This window comes from Anguilla rostrata, chromosome 12, assembly GCF_018555375.3.
Source record: "Anguilla rostrata isolate EN2019 chromosome 12, ASM1855537v3, whole genome shotgun sequence".
Lineage (NCBI taxonomy): Eukaryota > Metazoa > Chordata > Actinopteri > Anguilliformes > Anguillidae > Anguilla > Anguilla rostrata.
The window spans coordinates 31868031-31884173 of NC_057944.1; the positions used below are offsets into that span (position 1 = coordinate 31868031).

Here is a 16143-nt window from a genome sequence, read left to right on the forward strand (position 1 = left end):
AGAGAGAAATCAGAGGCAAAAAAGGAAAAGTGTTAACCCGAAGATAAAATTCTTAAGTGTGCAGAAGACAGGCAGTCGAATAGAGTCATTTTAAGATAATTAACTAGAACTAGCAGGGTAATTTCACACTGGAGTCTAAATGCATCAATCTCCAACAAATGCATTCAACAGGCAAACAAGAGAGGAAAGGTGGTTCTTTTAATCACAGTGCTCGTCTGTCAGAATAACAAATTACTTCATTACTGCCATAGAGTGTAAAAAAACATTTATTGGGTCCAGCCCCAGAGCAAAAATGTTCATGTATATGAACAGCACATTGAAGATCATTCAGAAAGACACGGAGAAGGCTCGGAGAACAGACCATTTCTGTGTGTGACATCTCTCAGAATCTCAACTCACTAAATTACAACAATTCAGGCAGAACAGAATTTCTTGGTGTCACAATACTCAGAATCTCAAACCATTAAATTAGATGTCCTGCTTTATACACACACTATCTAAAAATGACAAATGTGTGTTACAATTGCCTGACTGTAACTGCAAAACTCTTGTTGATTTAATTTTTCAAAGTATTTTTTTTAAATCCCTGAAGAATGTTTCCATTCCATTTGACATGGTTACAAATCAAATTCAAACTTTGACTATCCTTTAAAAAGATGACAGATATGGATTTAAATCATGCATACATTTCAGAATGACAATTCATATTGAAGTGGGGTAAAAAACGAAATAATTGAAAGCAATAAAGTAATTCAGAAAATATTACTTTATTGCTATTAAATATGAAATATTACTACTACTTTTTAATGGTGTGTCAATTCAAACTTCCACTCAAAATCAAAATATAGTGGCAACAATATAAAATACTGATGAATCCAAAAGATGAACAAAAAATAAACCTGTCACCTTTAGGTATGGTATAATATCCTTTCTTTTTAACCTTAGTGCAATTTAGAAATTTGTAAAGATTCCCAATGTTAAATAAGGAAGAAAATGCAAAACAAAGTTAAGATGGAAAGAGGAAAAATGAACAAAGGCACCAGCTCTTGGTAAATAAATCTGACATCATCAACGACTCATCACATTTGCTCCAATGAGTCAACAGATTTAAATGCTGACAGCCTGGCAGCCTGCAAGGGTCAAGCACAAACCTACTGAGCAAGGACTACGCCAAGAGAGGTTGTGTTATAACCAATACCAGTGAAACATGAGGTTGGGAAACCGTACATGCTTGGTCTTTACAGAGCCTGGACAAGTGACAGTGACAGTTTATGAGATTAGTTTCCTGAAATTTGATTGGCTCTGCCACGATTTAGACTGCATTAGTGATAATCTTGAATTGCAGCTTCAATCTGAAGCCCCACCTACACAGGATCACAATTCATCAGAAGAAGTCACTGACTGCTAGTTTATTAGTAAAGCACATCTCAGAATTCGGACATAGCAATCTCATACGGTATCACATTGTAAATCTGGCCTGGTCAGGCTCATAGTACCGGAATCATGAGCCTGAAAATAAAGACAGGATTCCATAGCTGGAGTAGGAGTGGTCTCAGGGTCAGGAGTAGTGGGGTCAGGGTGGCTGGCTGTGGTAGAGGGTGTGGCCCTGGGTCTGGGAGGCGGAGTCATGACAGGTAGGTGGAGTGGTGGGAGTGGCGCCCAGGTCTGGGGGGTGTGGTCATGTCAGCTAGGAGTAGTGGGGGTGGGCCACAAGGTCAGGGGAGTGTGGTCATGGTGAGTTTGCTGCTTGTTTGATCCACAGTTTCATGTACTTCACCTCCGTGTCCCGGGCGTCCATGACGGACTGGGGGTCGTAGTTAGTGTTGTACCGCAGGTCCAAGTGATGGGCCCCATCTGGAATCACGATGGCCACCAGGGAGTCCGAGAGGCTTTTGGTTACTCCACCACCCGACCAAGGGTCCAGGCCGCCATTGCTAGGATACATCGTTAGCAGTGCAGAATAATGGTCAGGGAACTGGCATTGTGCCTCAGAGTTTGCAGGTTAAACCCTTTAAGATATGACAACATATGCGATTAGAATGTTCTTAACTCAACATTCAAATGCTGATGTAACAATCACTACTGGTAATTACGATGTAACAATCACTAATGGAATTCTAGAGCACGGACTGAATTTTGGTTAAAAAAAAAAAAGTCTTTTGTTACAAAACACCTCCCAAAAATGTACCTATAAACTACAATCATAATGGTGTCACAATAGCTTGCTTTGCAGAGAGCACAGAGGTACAAATCAAACAATAAAAAAATAGGACAGAAATCCATATTACAGATGAAATACCTACATGCAAATGCATATTTATAGATGTATGCCGTATTAAATTCAGCTCATGCCTGCAGAAGGGACAGTGCCCTTGAACCCTTGCGTAAGCTGCTACTCGAGGTAAAATGTGTCAGTAAATTATCCAGCTACATAAACGGATTACGTGTAAATCAAAGGCAAGCCGTGGAAGCCGCGCGGCGCTAGGGCATCTGCCGAATGGCGAAATGTAAATGTGGCTAATGGCGCATTAGCACGGGGGTGAGCCGGACAGGAGGCTCGCGGCCTTGCGCCCGGCGCGGCAGGGGAGCACCGGCTGGCGCTAGCGGCGGGCGCTAACGGCCTCTCACAGGCCGGCGACTGTCCTGCACGTCAGGACCAGATGGGGGCGATTAACTGGGGTCACGATTCGGAAACGGCAGCCGGACCTGCGTTAGCGTCCGTGTCCTCGCGCAGCATCGCTGCTGTTAATACCAAGTTGAAGTGTACGCCCAAACTGCCACCAACTGCACAATGTCAGTTATGCAGAATGGGCAAGTTTGGATGCCTATTTAACAAGGTCATAAAAACTGTTCTCGTGGGATAATTAATAATTTACCAAATGCTAACAGCAAGTTTAAACAGTTTCAGTTATGTTTAAACTTCTTATAACTTATAACAATGGCAGCATTAAAATCCTCAATGTTACTTCAACTGTAACATAATTTATATAATTCATATGCATCCAAACTGGGGGAAAAAGTGTTGTATCAGTGTAAAATGTACTCTCCGTGTTGATTTTACACAGAGTATTTTGCTGATAATACTATTAGAATTATCTGTCAAAATGCCCTCATAGCCAAACACGCACTAGATGCAATTAGACTTAGAGCCAGCTGGTACACCCATTTCAGAATAAAGTTTAATTTTGTTCCTCACCTTCTCTTCAAATTAGTGAGGTGGAAACCAACAAAAAAAAACATTTATTACTAATTTCAGGAAAGCTTTGCTTCACCTGACGGTCTCAGCGGCATTTATTTTTTAATGCGGTGCCCTTTAAATGTTTTTGCTTTCTCTGTACGATGTAGAAAGCCTTTTGAATGTCAACACAGAACTGTTAACATGAAGCATCTTTCCTGCTGTGCTTAAAAGAACCGAAAAACAAACCCCAGCAAATAAGGGCCGTGGGCTTTTGGCCAATCAAACGAGCAGGCATGCCAAGAACCTCCCCTTTACGTCCCTACATTCACAAAAGAAAATCTCTGCTTTTTAAAGGATCTTTTTCATCTTTTTTTTAAAGGCTTTTGTCGTTTCAAGAATATTTTCAGAGTCCTCACACCCAGCTGATAATCCATCTTTTATCCAGAGAGGAATAAGTCCGTAAACTGGAGCACATAAACGGAAGTGTTTTTAAATAAATTTGCATATCATTACTTATTCAGAACAAGGTGCGCACATAAAAGCAAACTTCAGTTTCCAAAGGAAAGCACCATCGCTTTCAGTTCAATAAACAAACAAAAAAAAAAAAACTCTATAATTGAACGGATTAAAACTTTGTTTCACACTTCTCGCACTTGCTCGAGGATGCTGTTGGGGAGATTAAGACGTAAGAAAACGAGAGAAATGAGCACGGCCGAGAGAAACGTAGAGCGGTGTGGGTGCTTCATACCTGAAGATGATGTTGCTGTGGGACTTGATGTTCTTGCCTCCGTAGATGGTGTCGGCCCAGTCAGGTCTTGGGGTCACCCCGAACAGCGCCCTGCACTCCTCTGCGTAGGCCTGGAAATCCCACGCTTGGGGCTCGAACATGTCCCCGACGCCGTTCGAGCACATGGGCATAACCATTTCCGTACAGGCCTGGAAACGGGAACAATAAAAACCAAGTCTGTCTCTCTTACCTTGAGCAGAGGTTTTCCAGTACACTGTCCCGGCAAACCACCATTTATGAAAGTGCACACTCTAGAAGTGGCGCAGTTGAGATCAGTCCTGTTGCACTTTTAATTATCATTGCTTGAAACTTCCAATGTCAACATAATTTCACAAAACCACAATTTTTCTTTGCTTCCGGGCATATTTGTTATTGCACCACCACATTAGTTTACGCTACTCAGCCGAAACCGTTGCCTGGGTTACACACTAATACTATCACAGTACCTGGTAGTACCAGCCCATGGCCCCCAAGCTTCCAGTGGCAGTCTGAGACATGTTGAGACAGGGGGCGTTTCCTGTGTAATTGTAGTACACCTTCACAGCCTTGGAGATGCCCTGCAGGAGCTGCTGGTCTGGCACCGTAGGGTGAGTAAGATACTGACAGACAACCTGGAAACACACAGCCAAAAAAAACCCAGAAAAATGACTGGAGCACACAGCCAAAAACACCCCTCAAAGTGACTGGAGCACACAGCCATTAACATCCCTCAAAATGACTGGAGCACACAGCCATAAACACCCCTCAAAATGACTGGAGCACACAGCCATAAACATCCCTCAAAATGACTGGAGCACACAGCCATTAACATCCCTCAAAGTGACTGGAGCACAGAGACAGAAACGCATACAAGGAGCCATAAGGGAATGGAGGTAGGGGGAGAGGGTGAAGTTAGGATGACCCTGAATGACAGGGGCCCTCAAAAAATATTAGAACATAGCATCTCCTGGGGTGGTGGGGCCCAAAATCCCAGGTGACACCCCTGCAAGTAGCCATGAGCTTAGAAACCGTTGGGTGTTGCAGGTCAAACCCTCGGTCCTTTCAGGGAAACTGCCTCTGGTGATTTTTTTAATTAACATTTTTTCATTTTTTCCTTTACAGCCTTGCCAGTGATCTAGCTTTGTTGTTGGCAGAACTTGACCTCATGTGAATATTTATGTGTGTTATATTCCACAAACGCTTGAAAAAACTTTTACCAACAAAAGCTTGCTGATTAAAAACATTGAACTCAGGGAAACTGATTGGATTTACAAAGCAGACAAAGTAGAGGACCCTTATAAGGCGGATTTACAAACGCACAGAACGTCCAACCAAATGCTTTTTCCTGAGTTTAATCTTTTAGGATAATACACCCTTTGTGTTATTTAAGTGACACTCCAAACACTTATCAAATCGGCCTCCATTCATCTTTTCATCAACAGCTTTCTCCTCTCTAATTCATCTCTCTAAGCTCCTCCCCTCTCACATGCAGGCGCATGCAGGCCATGTTATTGGCCAAAACAAAGCAACCCATCTACCAATTAAATATTAAGACGTTGTTACTAATGTAACATTGGGTTCGATGTCGCACGAAAGACAGGACACTCTTGTTGCTACGGCCGCGTGCTGCTATCACCATGTTGGGTGTTGCAGGGAAAGCGGTTTGCCGGTTCTCACATGCGGTCTTTAAGTCCGTGCACACCCAGTGCACGTTCTCCGTTTGATAAATATTCATGTGTTTGTTTTTCAAACGTCGGGCCGCGATCCAGTTCCAGCCGGGCTCAAACTGGCCTGGAACACACCGGTTTAATGTTGTTGGGCAGGAGCTGATAAGGGCTGTCCGCGTTCTGATCTGTTTCCGACACGTTTCATGGCCAGACCCCTTGCCTTACCCTCCAAGCACGCATCAAACCGCCAATTTGCATATGAAACTGAGTGAAGCCTATTGTAAGGAAATCTGGCAAAGAACAAGGCAAGTTTGTTTAAAGATGACATTAATGAATGAATGGGCCATTTTCTCTAAAATACATACAGGCATCCTAATCACCGCTTAAGACAATCGTGGTCATTTTTAAAAGCTGCGTTAGGAATCGCCATTTGCTTGTAGCTGAAATGACTCTACGTCTACAGCTGTCATGGCGGTATTTGATATGGTGTTGTGTCAGGATTTATTTATATTTTTTGGGGTCTTTCAGAGCAGAGTCTGTCATGGATGTTGTTGCCGTGGTGACAGTCGCCGTGTTTTGGGAGGGCTTTGTGAATTGGAGAGCCTAGGCACAGTTGGCTGGAGTGAGGCGTGGCTCTCCGGTCGGGTAGAGACTTGTTACTAAGGCCCCCTTTTTTTGTTTTGGTCCCGTGGAGGAGGAGGAGGAGGAGGAGGAGGAGGCCAGGGGGAGAGGAGGGCTACAGACATGTCCTACCCCAGATTTACACCCCGAACAAAAAAAAATGCAATTGCTCCGTGAGGCATCTTCCACCTACTTTTCAGACGGGATTAGGCCCATACATTCAGCTCAGCCAACAGATTTCCCTCCGCCGAGCCCTCAATGGCCCCTCCTCGCAGCCACTCACATAATCACATTAGCTTTGTCATTAAAAAGGGCCCTCTTTGCGCCCGCTGCCTAAACCGCTTACGCCACCCATAGGGGCCGCATACATTACCCACTCCCAGCCCAGCAGCTAAAAGTGTGGTTTGTTTTTTTTTGTTTGTTTGTCTTACCTAAACTGTCAGGCCGGGCAGCAGCACTGGAGCAGGAATTGCCTTTTTGCATCGGCAAACGTATTACAACGTTTTACCTTAACAGAGGTAAGATTATATGATAAAAATATTTTATAATAAAAGATGTGTATTTTATAAATTCAAATGTATACACAAAACTGAGTGCATACAATTTAATCTACAATCATATTTGTGTGTGTACAGAAATTGAAGTCCTGAGGTCTTTTTTAATTAACAGCTAATTAACTGTTTTTAAAGTGTAAGATCACAAATACGTGTTTAGAATTTTCTTAACTGAACATTTTAATGCTGATGGAACAATCACTACTGGTAACTGAAAGCAATGGGGTTCTAGAACACTGAGTTTTGAATTTTGAAAGAAACAATCCAAACAACCTAATCTTCAAAGGGTTAACATATCAACAGCTAAAAATGCATACAGCCAGCTTTAATTCAATTCCATTCAAGTTCAGTAAATTCAGGCAAAAAACTGAGACTTGATTCACAAATTGAAAAATTCCCATAAATGTTCTATAACGATATTTTCAATTCATGAATCATGAATTTCTTTAACTGTCTGTAGCTAAATGGAGGCAATTCCGCTATAATTAGCATTTCTTCTAATTTTCTGACCAGGAATTGTATTCCCTGACGTGTGAGAAAAATCTCCTGCATAGGATGTTTGGACCCGGGGCTCATCATCCGGGTGGCTGGGTGGCAAGCTCAGCAGCGTTTAGTGATGCTGATGGAACTGATGACGAGAGCATTCCGTTTACCTTAATTGGCCACCTAGGGAGCGGTTGGAGGAAGTTGGCCTCGTACGGGTAATCAACCATGGCCAAATTGACCCAGGTCTCCTGGAGCCAGGACTTGAAAGCTGCAGCTTCCACCTTGTTTTTGAGAGGGGCACACAGGCTGAACTCGCTGGACAGCCACTGGAGACCTTCGGCTAGAGGAGGAAAAGTTTAGTTTAAAAAAAGAAATAAATAAATAAAAGAACTGTTTTCAACAGCAGTGAGGAACATCCACTGTGGCTGAAATGTGATAAATTACAATGGAGTAGGTGAAAATCAAAACAACTGTCATAAGATAAGACACCTTGAGTTCCACAGAACGTTCCGTGATACAGGGCGACGCACCTGTGGAGGTGATGTTGTTGATAGCCTTCCACGATCCTCTGATGCTCTCCGCACAGCCTTTCTCGGCTTTGTGGAAATCATTGGTGACGATCTTGTAGAAGACGTCACACGGCACCATGTCTGTGAACTGCCAGATAGGAGCAGAGGCGGCCAGGGCACTGAAAACGAAAACATTTTTTTTTAAAACGGTGGTTATTCCAATCAAAATCATGAACGATAACGTCTCCACATGAAAAATGCACCCTGGTGTAGCGGTCGTGTGTCATGTGATATCACAGAGGTCTCAAGGTGTTCTTCTGCAACACATTCAGTCAGGAGATGTTCTTATCCAGAGTGACAAACAGTACTATCATGGTCTCATACATAAAGTATGCTGTCAACACTTCACACTATTCCTCCCTATTATTATTATTATTACTTATTCAGAATTTACTAATAAATTAAATTATTAAATATTAATTATAATTACAGTTAATAATAGATTTCATTCACATAGTGTCTTTATTTGGTTATCTCAAAGCCCTCATCTCAACCACCACTAACGTAGCACCCAACTGGGTGATGCATGGCAGCCATTTTGCACCAGTAATTCACCCCACTTCAACTGAGGTAGAGGAGGAGGGAATTATTAAGCCAAAAAAAAAAACGGGGGGACGATTAGTGGGCCATGGTTGAGAGTGCCAGTTTGGGATATCTGGGAACCCCTACCCTTTTTTGGGAGTGCCATGGGATCTGGACCTTAGGTTAAAGGTCTCATCCAAAATCCAGAGAAACGCAAGACAACCATAATTACAGACAGTTAATTACCCTCAAATTCATTGTGAGATTCAAGAACTTTGTAAGTCACTCCAGATATGGCTGTAAGGTGAATGATTAAATGTGACATGGCTGATGCTTACTTGTAGACGTTTATTTTGTTTTAGAGGCAGTTCTCTGAAAAACACCGACAGCTTCTCACCCAACGACAATGTGGGGGTATTTCATCCTCATCCAGGCCGCCAGCATCCCGCCGTACGAGCCCCCGATGGCGATCACCGGGCTGTCCCGCGCACCCGGGACGGTCCTCTTCAGCGCCTTTATCAGCACCGCGAAATCAGCCAGCGCCTGCTCCGACGTCAGGTAGTTCAGGTGCTTAGCATCCTAAAGAGGAGGAGGAGGAAGCCCGAAAGCAGTCCCACTCAGCGATGTGGAGAAATGAGAGGCACAAGCGTCTGCCTCAACAGACAAGCGGTAATAACATCACACTGATGCTGACATTAACCTTGCACTGCGAGCTACTCTGGATAAGAGCGTCTGCTAAATGAATGCAAGGTAATGTAAATTTAACTGCGGAAGCCGTTGGTCTGGCTAGGGGAACTAGGTCAGGACCTAATCAGCTCAATTCCCCTTCCACAACCACAGTAATGTAGTCATTATCACTCTTATGCAGAAGGTCAGGGAAAATTGCTAGAATTGGACAAAGAATTTGAGAACCCCGCAGAAACTTCCAGCTGAAACCAGCCTAAGATGGTTTAAACTGTTTTTGACACTTTTAGCTGGTCAACCAGCTGTTCACGAGCTGATCAGCCTGTTCAGTCAGCTAGTCCACTAGTTTGGCCACCAGCTTACTCTACCAGCTTAACCGACTTTGACCAGCTTTGACCAGCCGCAGACCATCTAGACGTGTTGAAAACACAGCTTAAACCATCTTAAACCAGTGCTCAGAATCCCAGCTGGAATAATTACAATACCTTAGTGAATTTGAGAATAATGCCTATGGCTTTCTGAAAGTCGAACAGTAGCACAAGAACACACAATCCACTGTAATTTCACCTCTAGAGTCTTGATGACTGTACTTACACTGTAGGATTCCTCTCCAAAAGGTAGGGACTCTCCGTAGTACCGATGCTCAGCGAACACCAACATGGCTCCCAGCTCCTCCGCAACGTCCCACATGAAGCCCTGCGAACACAGGCCAGTGAGAACCAGTGCCCCTGCAGCTCAATTTCACCCAATACAGCAAAAGCCAAGTCTTAATTTTTTAAAAATATTAGCACCCAACGTGGTGTTAATTTGGAATGTCCAATTAGCTATTTGCAACCGCAGCCGCATTCATATGCGTCCCCCACTGCCGATTCGGTAGAGTGTAGACATCTGCGGTTCTCCTCCAAAATACACGGTGTCTCCAGATGCTTCTTTTCACACCGTAGACTACAGCTAAGCTCACACAGAGCGGCATCAGAGGAAGGACCTTTCATATGTGGCTTTGGCTTGCAGTCCGCAGGCACCCACTCGACCAGCGGGCGTCACTAGAGAGTGATGAAACTCAGACCCCCTAACCAACTGAACCTCCCAGTGCCCTAGGGACTTAATCGTGCGTAGCCATATACAGCTACCAGCCACAGTCAGCACTGGCTCATTCGAGACTGTGGGGCTCATCCCAATGCACCTCAGAAAGATTCTTTAACCGAATGAGCCACCCAGCAGCCCAGGCCTTCATTTTAACAGGAAGCATCTGTTTGAAGGGCAAAAAGAAGTCATTACTGTGTTATTGCAGAACCAAGTGATGTCTCCCTCATTCCCAGTGTAGAACAGGATTGGGCCGTTTTCCTGGTGCCAGTGCTGGTCATTGACGAGGTACCTCTGCTTGAACGTGGCATTACTAAGAAATCCAAAGTGGTCGATCTACAACAGAGCAAAGCAACAAAACATAGATACAGGACAGTCAATTCCACAAAACAGCACTTTAAGGACAGAAAATAGACAAACAAGCCCATACAAGCAGATCATCCATGTTTCAACCTAACTGCTATGCTGATGGCCATATTATCAGAGAACAAATCGATTTGCTCTCTTCTGCACTTGGAACGGTACTTCTCTCTAGGGTTTTCGACACACTTGTTCCTGGTTATGGTTATACACTTATGTTATGTTGTACGTCGCTCTGGAGAAGAGAGTCTGCCAAATGCCTGTAATGTAATGTAATTTGCTATAAAACAAAGCTTTAATATCGCAGGAACAAGGCCGCGGGACAGGCACAGAGAGGGAGGGACAGGGACGATCAGGGACCTGCGGGGGATCCAGGCCAATCGCGGGGCGGGTTTGATCTGCGGGTCCTCTGGCCCCGAGCCACGCCCGCATTGTGACGGGGCGACCCCGAGGTCGGACGGGGGGATAATTAGCCTCAATTTGTATTAAAACTCCAGAGCCAGTCTGAAGGGAAGGCGCATTAGTTCCGCTTTAGCGACAGCTCTGCAACGTCCTTTCATCAAATTACCGAGTATCTTCCCTTTCTGCAATAATCTTCCCCCCTTGGCTTTCTGGAGGAGGAAGAAAAAAAGCGTCTGATAACTTCACAGGGCGGCGAGCCCAAAGACACCGCTGTGCTCCTCCAAGGAGACGTCCCCCACTTGAAATCCACCCAAAAGTTTCTGCTCAAAGGCCCCAAACCCGCTTCCCCAGAGCCAGCCTTTTTATGAGCCAATGACAACAACAAAAAAAGATTTTAAAACTTTGAATGTGTTCATTCTCCCCGCTGCCTCCATCAATCCCTGGAATTGAGTCAAACAGACACCAGCGGCCTTCTTGACAGAGACGTTCTGTAAACTGATTTCTATTGCACTGTATGTCGTGCCACATTTAAGTGGTGACTGTTCTGTAACTGTAATGCCCAACCCCCAACCCGCAAAGCACACACTTCCTGAAGCTCTGTTTGGGCCCACATTCTTTTTTAAGACTGAAAAGGACTCTGGGCAGCGTCACATGAATACAGAGTAATGTGAATATCATGTGAATGCATGCCGTGTCACGCGTCTTGGCACATGATACAGTCAACACTGAAAAAACACACAGTGGCGTTCCTATATCTGTAACATGCACAGACATTACCTTCATTTATCTGACTCTGTACCCCATGGTGGATTATAAAATCAAGGGCATGGGTGCTTACATAAAAAATAAGGGGTAGTAGCAACAGCAGTAAAATATCTTATGTATAATAATTTGTGTTGACTACTCGGCTTGCAGACAAAAAGCACTGATCACTACAAATTGAACACGGGCAGAGTTCACGCTTTTGTTAATCAAATCATGAGTGTGAACTTTCAAAGGAACCCTCCTCCAAGTTCTCTTTCCCTTTGATTTGCATAAGAAGCAAGGACTCCGTGTCTGGATTTTCGGTACAGGGCTGCATTTTGGTGCCATCTAGTGGTGAACAATGACACCACATCCTGTCCATATTTTCAACAGGCAGGTGAGGGCGCTAAAGGGGAAAGAAACAAGGTTTAAAAAACACTTTAAAACTCAGCAGTTAAGAATTCTTGTGGTTCTGCCATGGTGTGGGGCACAATTTTGGCCCAGCATTGTTTGGTGCACTCTTAGAAGACAAGGTCAATGTTAACTGCCGCCAAATGATACTGACTAATCTTTCTCACCGCCCATTAAGTCATTCCTGCATATACAAGCGTATCTTTGCCCATGTCTACAGAGCATGAATAGTTGCTCCGTGATTCGAGGATCATGACACTGACATTATTCATGTCACAGCCTAGAGCATTTATGGAACATTCTGGAACAAAACCTCACACAGATTTTTCCACTTCCATCAACCCAAGACTGAGCCGATACACTTTCTTTTTCAAGAGTGGTGTCATGTTCTTCCTGAAGCTTTCCAGACATCGTTAAGATGCCATACTATGGTGCATATGGACTGCACTGGTGACGCTTGCCAACCAAGCATCCTATGAAATTACTTTAAATTGCCGTTTCCTGGAGTTTTTTTGTAGGCTACCTATTTACACAGCATCTGTAATACACAAGCTGGCACAAAAAAGAGATTCTATTCAATTTTTTTCAAAACTGCTTTTTAAATATATAGTATTTAAATGAGCACAATGATAACTTAAGGACACCACGACTGGTGCATAAAAACACATCTTGTATGAGAAGCTTTTTCAGCATGCGGTTAGAGTATAAAAATGATGTCATCGCTGGTAAATGGAACAAAAATCAGAACGTGTCCTTTCAGCACTGAAACCTCCACCGAAAACATTAGCCACCCACATCTCTCACTTCCCTACCGCTCAGCTTCAGCTGTACAGCAGTTTTCACTCAAAACAATACTGTTTTGAGACACAAACGTACAATCACACTGACCTACCTCCCATAGCCTACAGTACCAAGCTATAAGAAAGGAAAGTAAATCACCCAGCTCACAAAATTCAATATTGAATGGAAGTTAATAATAGCTGCTAAGGTGTAGTCTTTTGCAGTGCTGCTATAATGGGACTTCCCACTCTCTTTCAGCCAGTGGCCAAGAGGATTTCCTTTCAACAACTGGTAGATCACTTGTTATTTCCCCCCCCCGGCCCGCCCCCAAAAAAAAAACATCCCCCAAAATGTTTAAAAATTCAGTAGCAGGATATGTCTGCAAATCTTGCAATCAATTCAACATTCAAATTCAAAATTTGAATCACAACTTCTGCAGAACTTGCAGAAGTTGTGATAGCCTATATTTTACACCTGAGGAAAAAAAACGAAAAAATTTTTTTTTATTAAATCTTCCGTGTGAATCAGAAAAAATTACCCTACCGACAGCATGCAATATGTCAGCTGTACTCCACTCAGCCGTAGCCTGTAATGAGATGTATCACTTTGTCCAAATATCGCTGAATGGAAAAGCTGGCAGCAAATCTCACAGTGATTCAGTATTTTTGCTTTTAGCTCGGGGGCGGGGGCGGGGGGGGGGGGGGGGGGGCGGCAGGGACAAAGGCAGGAAAGAACTTCACTCTTCTTCAAGTTCAGTTCAAGCAGAAGTGATGCTTGGAAACAAAACTTTGGCCGAGCACGCCAAGGTTCAGCTGCAATTAAGGTTACTTGGCTCCACAGATTGGCAGGCATCTGGCCAAAAAACTGGAAAAACAGGCCTTTCCTCAGGCAGTGAGACAATCTGTTTAGGCCCAATTTTACTGAGGACAAACTGGATTCCTCAGATGCAAGACGTGAAGTGACACACTGCTAGTTTTTCTCCTTCAGTTGAAATGTACATGCTTTTTAAAGCACTGCCATTTTATCTGACAAACCCTATATACTACTATGGCAGCACAGTTCAAACTGACACTGAACTTGAAAATGCCATAGCTTAACATTAATCTCAGTGCCACTACTTTAGATTGTAAATAATACAATGCTGTCATTGAACTTCTGCCATTCCTGCATTCTGACAATCAGTTCTTAATATTCTTATTTGAATAAGCAACAAAACAGCCACCTTCCCCTTGTTTTCCAATCCAATACTCAGCATCAGAACGCATTGTTTAAGTAAACGAACAGACAGCCCTTGTTTAATTACAGCCTCTGGCCTAGTGTGATCAGTAGGAGTCATTTGATTTTTCTCAGTCTTCCTACTGTTTAAAAGCCTGAGGCAGTGTCAGCTAGGAAGGGATCCTACAAGCAGGAAAAGGGCCAGAAGTTTGGCGGCTTTCCCACCCGTAGTGGGGCGGGAAATCCTGATTGTCTTCAGAGACAATACATAATCAGTACTGTCGGGATCCAGTATATAGAAACATTACGGAAATCCTTTCAAAGCCAGAAGTCGACTAATGAGTTCAGCAGAAACAAATAAATTTGGTACAGGCATTGAGCACGGTCCACGGTGTATTTTTACAATATCCTACTGCTAAATAAAATCTTACTTTATATCTAAGTGAGACATGGGTGGATTATTTCCAAAATTTCCATGTATTCATGTGCAATTCACACAGTCTTACGTTCATGTTCTGCAAAATAAAACTGAAGAATCACCTGACTTGCAGCTGGTAAAATGGCTACATGTTTCAACTTCATTATCCACCGCTATAATGTTGTAAACTGACAGTTCACACATGGATGTTAAACAATACAAATGAACTGTGAAAATCCTGAATTTACAAAATAAATAAGTATTACAGGAGTGTCCTTCGCCATTTTAATAATGAAACAAAATAAATAATCCAAGACCTGACAGATGGTTCATAACATAACATCTGACATGAAACATGTATTTAAACTTTAAGAGAACGAGCTATAAAATTAGCTGTAACTCACTGTCACTGAATTGTAATCTACATGAAATTCACTTACCTTCTGGTAAAAATAATAGGTCTTATAGGACAGGCTGTTAGGAATGGCATGGGTGCTTCCCTGCACAGATAGCAGTTGTGTCTTCAAGGCAAGCACATGAAGTGAGCCTAACAGAAGTACAACGCAAACGATACCCGTGATAAAGGGTCGTGTACCAGTCCTTAATTCTAAATTGATCATGCTGCTCATAAATTCTGGAGGCGCGGTACAGGTGACAGAAGCGAGACCCCTGTGTACTGCAGGCTGCAGCCAACTAACTTCAGTATGCTGTACTGTGGGATTCACGTGATCCGGGAAGACACAACGAGGAGGAACGGAAGGAACCTGCAGAAAGATCTGAGTTTATGAGGAACCACAATCTAGCTAGCCAGTCAGCAAGGAAAATGGAACGGATATCATCAATCAGTAAATCCCTGAGAAAGCTAGCTTGCTATGCTATACACAGTGCATAATAACCGACATGAATGTGCCAGTTCTAGTTCCGCAGTAAACGTTTTGTGTCAGCTCTAACTGGCAAGCGAAAACATGAAGTACTTCTTATGCGCGATATGCTTTGTTGTTCTCCGGCTGGCGAGCTAACTGTCAAGACGAGTACTACTTCCTCATTTGATTTTGCCTTAAACCAGTCTAATCCAACTATGCGCTTTAGGTTTAGACTTTACCGTCACTTAAAGCTGTACAGAAACGCATTGTCTGCACGCGTAAATAAATAAAACGTGTCGTGAGTACTGTACCTAACTAGCGCCATACAGTTCGCCAGTGGTTCAGTGCATAGACGGTTCAATGGACAACCCTGGCCACTGACTCGTGACCCGAAGAGAACCGAGTACATCCGATTTCTTCTTCCGGCATTTCTTTCGCATGACGGCAAAACTGATAAATATTCATCAATCTTTTCTCATCGACTGCTTCTCCAGTCTCTTAACAACGTATGCAATACATTACATTTATTTACCAGGCACTTGTATCATAGGTGATTCATAACGGTTAATGAAAGACCAAAAACATTACAAGCTTCATATGAAGAGACACAAAGATAGTGTCTTAGGGCTCTTCCTCTTCTGTGGCTGAGTCTCTCCTCGCGTTGACGGCAAATATTGGATTTTACAAATGCTCTGTGCTATAGACCTTCTGGCTGCCTAACCTTGGGCTTTTTGGCCAACGGTTTCTCCAGATTCTGTGTCCCTGTTCTCCCTATCTCAGATGGGTTTCATTATCTGGCAGAAAACAGGACACTGAGACC

At 43.4% G+C, this 16143-nt stretch overlaps 1 protein-coding gene across 2 annotated transcripts; it reads right to left on the bottom strand.

The window, feature by feature from the left end:
- Nucleotides 1-250: 250 nt before the first annotated feature.
- Nucleotides 251-15722, bottom strand: prcp (prolylcarboxypeptidase (angiotensinase C)). 2 transcript variants are annotated; one of them, XM_064301833.1, is made up of 9 exons: nucleotides 15635-15722; nucleotides 10326-10466; nucleotides 9642-9743; nucleotides 8761-8942; nucleotides 7803-7960; nucleotides 7440-7612; nucleotides 4412-4576; nucleotides 3927-4114; nucleotides 251-1934 (listed from the first exon to the last, which is right to left on the bottom strand). In XM_064301833.1, the coding sequence occupies exons 3-9, from the start codon at nucleotides 9735-9737 to the stop codon at nucleotides 1730-1732; spliced, it is 1167 nt and encodes a 388-aa protein (XP_064157903.1). In that variant the 5' UTR covers nucleotides 9738-9743; nucleotides 10326-10466; nucleotides 15635-15722; the 3' UTR covers nucleotides 251-1729. The 2 variants fall into 2 exon arrangements, with proteins under 2 accessions (XP_064157903.1, XP_064157902.1); XM_064301832.1 differs by lacking the exon at nucleotides 15635-15722 and adding an exon at nucleotides 14901-15628.
- Between the last annotated feature and the right edge of the window lie 421 nt (nucleotides 15723-16143).